Below are 6,634 nucleotides of genomic sequence, written 5' to 3' on the forward strand. Positions count from 1 at the left end.
CACAAAATTTCCTTACTTTTATATCTCCCCAGGCCCCAAACTACTCTTTAACACAGAATCTATCAGTTAAGTGTCTCACTATTGACCAAAAGTAGATGAAAACTTATGTCACACAAGGCTTACACAGAAACGTTTACAGAAGCTTTACTCACAACTGTCAAATTTTATAGGCAACAATGGCTTTCAGCAGGGAACGGATAGAGCACGGCACATCCAAACAACAGACCATTTATCAGTGTGAAAAAGAAATGAGATACGGTCAGAAAGTCACGGGGAAAGAAGTCGATCTGAAAAGGCTAATACTGTAGGGATTTCACTTCTATTATTGCTGGAAAAGTATGGAGACAGCAAAAAAGTGATGTGTTCTAGGAGTTAGGGGAAAGGACAGACAAGGCATAAAGGGTTTTCAGCAACAAAACCATTGTGTTATAGAAGCATGTATTAAACATGTCAAAATCCACAGCATGGACTTAAACTAGACTTTGGGATTTTTAGTAGGTTCATAGACTGTAACAAAAGGTACCACTGTGGTGTGGGATTTTGATGTTGAGAATGCCAAAAGTGACAAGGGTTGTGAGAGAAGGTAAAGATACATAGAAACTTGGAATTTTCTGCAATTTTGCTGTGGACCTAAAACTGCTTTTAAAAAGGAAGTCTATTTAGCTGGGTGTGGTGGCGCATGCCTTTAATCTCAGCAGTTGGGAGGCAGAGGCAGGGGATCTCTGTGAGTTCGAGGCCAGCCTGGTCTACATAGCAAGTTCCAGGACAGCTGGAGCTACAGGGAGACCCTGTCTCAAAAAGACCAAAAAAGGACAGGGGGAGGTAAAGGGAGACCCTGTCTAAAAAAAACAAAAAAAAAAAAAAAAAAAGAAAAGAAAAGAAAAACAAAACAAACCCTTTTTTGTCTTTTTTGAAAAAAGAATACAGTGATATACAAGCTGAGGTTCAGTATCGTCATCTGGGAATGCTTGAGAGGTATTTCAGTTCTGATTTTGGAATATTTGTGTATATACAGTGTGATTCTTCCAAGGCTCTGGGTTTGATCTCCAACAGGACAAAGAGAACAAGAGACAGACAGACAGACAGGCAGGCAGAACAAACTGGGGTCACATTATAACTGCCCATTACCAAGCAACGTATTCAATAATGGCATGCCCTAACAAAATTTACACTTCAAACCATATAGACTATGAAGAATCAAAGATAGAATTGAAAGAACCATAGGCAGACCTAATACTATGGTTGGTATCAGTGCCACAGATTAATTAGGAAATCTATTTAGGATTGAAAGCCTTTTGGGACTTACATTTTATAGCTCATTTACTAAGGACTACTATTGAGTCTTCCCATTCTTATTAACAATTTTGCTACCATGCCAATAATACATTTGATTGAAGAAAATAATCTTACAACTCTGAAAATTTGTTGTTGTTCATGCTGTAAAGCTTTATTTACACAGGTCTTCAAAATATATTTCAGTTGTCCACCACTGCTTCAAGTGTGAAATGATATCAAACAGATTAGATTCACAGGAAAGCGTAAAACAGAAAAACACAATTCTATAATTTAATATATACAGTGCGTTAGTGGTTAATTTTTACAGTTTTCTTTTGAGGATGAACTACTCAAGTTTTTTTTACTGATAAAATTCAGGTGAGGTTTTTTTCCTTCCCAGGTTCACTTCCACAGAGAATCAAAAGTGTAACAGTCCAGCCACCATATTTTAGTGTTTTGAAGTTTATGAGTAGCTACAGGTCACTTTCTTTCCTCTCTTTTTTCAAAAGTCTTGGATGATGAAGAATCATGACTTTCACCACAATTATATCGCTCATATAAAGTCTGAAATTAAAAACACAAATCTGTTTTGCAACTTTTAGTAAAGGTAATGACATATCCTAAATTTAAAGACATGCAGTTCAATTGTTCCATAAGAAACTATAATACAACATGCAGACCTTCAAGGCCAGTGTGATCCCCTTTACTTTTCCTAGAAAAACATATTCCCTGGTAGGTCTAGTGGGATGGCCATGGGTACATGGGCAGCACAAACTGGACTCAACAGATTTACAAAAAGAGGACACAAAGTTAGGTGGTAGATGGGTAGGGAAAGGGGAAAAGGACCAGGGAGGACTCAGAAGGGGCAAATACGATTAAAATAGTCTGTATGAAATTCTCAAAAATTAGCAAAAGAATTTTTATAAAAAAGAGAAAAAAACCTTACCCTTAAATTTCTATATATCAAATATTTTCATTAGGAAAAAAAGTAATTTCAGAAGCTATTTATACTAATGAACAGAAGACATTAAAATTATTAGGTAAATAAGTGTAATTAGGCCCCTTTGTCCCTTGGGACATCCCTGAAGGACTGATAAACAGTCCTATTTGACAGGTGTTCAATCTTTTATAGAAAGCGCATACTATTTGCAGATTCGCACACACAGCTTCGTTTCCTGTATGTTTTAACTCATGCTCGTAATAACCAATGCAACGTAAGAGGGTATGAATCATTGCTTACTGCACTTTTTTAGGGAATGATAACAAGAAAGAAGCCGGTATAAGATCAGGATGCATAAGTTCTTTTTGTAGTAGTTTTGATTTGCACTTGGTTGATTCCAGATACAGATGGAATATTAACAGTATTCAAAAAGCCAGGAGTGGTGTTACACACCTTCAACCCCAGAATTTGGGAGGCAGAGGCAGGTGGATCTCTGTGAGATTGAGACCAGCCTGGTCTACATAATGAGTTCTAGGCCAGCTCGGGCTATAGGGTGACCCTGTCTCAAACAATGAAAAGTTTTTTTTAAAAAAAAAGATTGATTAAATGTTAATCCAACATTTAATTTATGAAGATGACAAATCTTTGCCATCATGCAACACAAACCTCAGTGATAAAGTGATTAATCCACTTTCATTTTATTAAAAATTATTTGAACATACACTGGTATGAATTTAAAATGTAGAGACAGGAACTAAGAAGCAATGTAAAGGCCAGGCGTGGTGCTGCGTGCCTAAAGGTTTCCCAGAACTTAGGAGGCAGAGGCAGGTGAAGTTCTCTGAGTTTGAGGCCACCCTGGTCCCCATAGCCAGTTTGAAGCTATTGAAGCTAGCCAGTGCTATGCAGTGAGACCTTGTCTGAAAACAAAACGAGACTCAAACAGCAAGGTGGAGATATAAACAGATATTAGGAGGCTGGGAAGCTTGAGACAGTTGTTTTGAGAATGCACCAATTGCTATAGTTTTACAGAAGCTATTACATGACAAATGCTGTCATTTTTCAAAGGTTCAAAAATAAAATTGGCTAGAAGGAAAGAATTGTAAATCTGTACTCAGAACAGTGTTGAGGCTGAAAGATCTAACAGATAAATTTCTTTATTTTAATTGAAACCCAACAACAATCTTTTGGATGCACCTTATACACAATCCACTCTGAACTGTGCTGGATGCACAGTAAGAACACAAATCAAAAAGACACACACTTGTAAAAGCATCTGTGAAATACCTAAATATAGAAAGATACTTCATAACAGACGTGATGAACAGACCAACTTTCCTTTGGGTCATCTGCCTCTTTAAGTCTCTAACTCATTGCCCTATACTAAAACAGCTAAAATTAATGCAGACACACTTACTTTGGCAGCTTTCAAAATGGAGTTAGGAGAATTCAGACCGACAAGTTGACCCAGAACATACTTCATCTCATCAGTGGTCGTCCCCTTGGCCATTTGGTTGCCTACAAAAGGTATATAATCAATACCACACTGCTACTAATAAGAATAACAAGAAGTCATTGAAAACACCCATTCCGGCCAGGTGCAGTAGGGCATGACTGTGATTCTAGCACTTGAGAAGCTGAGGCTGAGGTACTGCTGTGGTTCTGAGGCAAGACTTGGTCTCAAAACTCAAAACCCCATATTCTGAAGGCTGAGGAAGGGGATCATGAATTCAAGGCCACCCTGGGCTACAACGGCAAGATTCTGTCCCCAAACAAAACTATTATACGTGCATTCCACTTAATACATTAGCTGGCATTATTGTAATTTATCACAAATTTCTGCCTAGGATAAGATTGAATAACAGAGGGCTAAAAAAGGCAATTTTATTAACTTTACTATTTGTAAAATAGCAACTTCCTTGAAGAAGGCAAGCTATGTAAGACAGCAGCTGATTCAGATTCTGGTTTTTGTTACAGTTAATAGGCTATTTGCTAGGAATCTAGTACAAATAACTTCTAAGGAGGTAGTACCTGGGTGAGTCTGAATCTGAACATACGGATGGGCGAGGAGCTCAGGAATGGATATTCTCTGCTTAGGGTCCCTTACTAAACAGCACTAGAAAGAAAAAATTAAAAACAAGTTTTCATACGTGCTGGTGAGAAAATATTTCTCCAGATTACATCATACTACAAGCATCATTATACTAGGCATCTCACCAAACAATGATAACATTTTTTTTTACTCCAAGTCACTAAGAATTCCTAAATATTCATTAGGTTTTTGTTTGTTTTTTTAACGCCTTCAGAGCAAGCATGCTTTAAAAACTACTTCAATCAGTAAGTTCTTCCAACAGACCAGTTAAGAGTCAAGACAGTTTCAAATCACTTCAACTATTTTTTTAAAGCAAAGATTAGATGAAATTATATGAGACAATATCTTTGTATATCCACATACTATTAATGTTACCTTTAACACATCTTGAAGATCTTTTTCTGGAATATCAGGAAATTCAATTTCATGGTCAGGGTCAATTATGGCATGTAATTTAGAAATCTGATTAATAATATGCTGAAATGGTGTTTTCCCATAAGTCATATAGTATAAGATGCATCCTAATGACCAAACATCACTTCTGGGGCTTATCTAAGTAGGAGGAAGAAGGAAAAATAAGTTGCTTTATTTTAGTATAAAAGTTAACATAAGAATATTATATATTTATCTGGGCGTCTATCTTCCAGCACTTGAGAGGCAGAGGAAGGTGGATATCGGTGAATTCCAGGCCAGCTGGGGCTACAGGGAGACCCTGTGTCAAAAAAGGCCGAAAAAAAAAAAAAGAAAGATATTATATATTTATATATAATCATAATTATACAATCATAATTAAAATATAAATATCAAAGTATAAGATTACACTCACATGACACATTTTTCCTAGTTTTCATTATATTTGATTATTTTACAGATGAAGTAACCAAATTTTTTTAAAACTTTCAATATTTTAAATGAGACAAAAATATTAAATTCCTAGTAGCTTATGAAAACAGAAGCCTAAAGAACCCATAAATTTTAATGTACTTGTTTCCCCTAGAATTATTAGGTTGTAATAAAGTTGCATCTGAATTCACAGTACGTACAGATTTCCCTAACCCACAGCATATAAGATTTTTAAAAGGCTGTTCAAATCATGAAACCACAGAAACAGACTGGGCAGGGCTTTTATCCTGGTTGCAGCACTAGCCAGTTAATCTAAGTGTCCCTCTGTCTTTACCTCTAAAACAGAAAAAGCAAAAGTACAGTCATGAGTATAGCTCAGTGGTAAGCCATTTGCCTAAAACCCTAGGTCCAATCTCCAACACCAAAGAATAAATATGGTACATTGCTATGGATTTAAGTGACATCACTGTGAACACAATCATAGAGAAGAGTACTGAGTAAGTATTAACAAGCACTATTCATTACTTGACATTTTTGCTTGGCAGTGATGGGTGTCAAAGGGCTTCAGCATCCTAGCCAAGTGCTCAACACTTATTACATGTCCAGCCCAATACTATTATTAAATGGCTTCTGCATTAAAATTACATTAGAAATAACCAAAGCAACAGGAAAATACAATTACTCTTCGGACTTCACATAGAACATAATGATGCTGAAACACAGCAGTGGATTAGATATAATAAATGAGAATAAAAACCAAACAAAACCATATACTTTCCACAAAGAATAAATCTAAAGCAATGACAAGTTGGGGTGGGGGTGGGGAAGATGGACATACAAAACCTGACTTAAACCTGACTTAAAAAAAACAGCTAGCCAGGTGTGGTGGTACATGCCTTTAATCCCAGCAGGCAGAGTTCTGTGAGTTGAAGGCCAGCCTGGTCTACATAGTGAGTTCCAGGCCAGCTAGGGCTACAGGGAGACATCTCAAAAAGACAAAAACAAACAAAACAAAAACCAAATAAGAGAAAACTAGAAACGACAATGTTAATATAGGGAAAGAGAAGCAAAGAATACAGAAAAGATGCTATTTTATATTGCTGTGAGGTACCATCAAGTAAGATACTAAAATAAGGATGCACTTTAAAAGAAAAAAAAAAGATTCAGGGGCCAGAGAGATGGCTCAGAGAGATGGCTCAGATGACTGCTATTGCAGAGGACCTGGGTTCAATTCCCATCACCCACATGGCAGCTACGAACCGTGCTTAAATAACTCCAGTTCCAGGGGAATCCAACACCCTCTTCTGACCTCCACAGCATTGTACAACATGGGTGCACTCACATACATGCAGGCAATGCACTCATACATATAAAATTAAAATAATAAATAAAATATTTTTTTTTAAATGCACCATCACACCTGGTACCATGGGGGGAGGGAAGCACTTTCTTCATGTCACCTTAGGAATTCTGACTTCATATTACTG

The 6,634-nt window shown here is 36.8% G+C and overlaps 1 protein-coding gene across 4 annotated transcripts in view; it reads right to left on the bottom strand.

The window, feature by feature from the left end:
- Positions 1–1,675: 1,675 nt before the first annotated feature.
- Ttk (TTK protein kinase) overlaps positions 1,676–6,634 on the bottom strand; it is a 47,829-nt gene continuing 42,870 nt past the window's right edge. For all 4 annotated transcript variants that reach the window (XM_017796635.2, XM_017796634.2, XM_029560659.1 and 1 more), the window contains exons 19-22: positions 4,680–4,856; positions 4,244–4,328; positions 3,630–3,730; positions 1,676–1,839 (exon numbers count right to left, since the gene is read on the bottom strand). In XM_017796635.2, coding sequence (XP_017652124.1) covers positions 1,756–1,839; positions 3,630–3,730; positions 4,244–4,328; positions 4,680–4,856 — 447 coding nt within the window. In that variant the 3' untranslated portion in view covers positions 1,676–1,755. The remainder of the gene's footprint in view (positions 1,840–3,629; positions 3,731–4,243; positions 4,329–4,679; positions 4,857–6,634) is intronic.

Source organism: Nannospalax galili, unplaced genomic scaffold (genome assembly GCF_000622305.1).
Source record: "Nannospalax galili isolate Female #2095 unplaced genomic scaffold, S.galili_v1.0 scaffold613, whole genome shotgun sequence".
Taxonomy (NCBI): Eukaryota; Metazoa; Chordata; class Mammalia; order Rodentia; family Spalacidae; genus Nannospalax; species Nannospalax galili.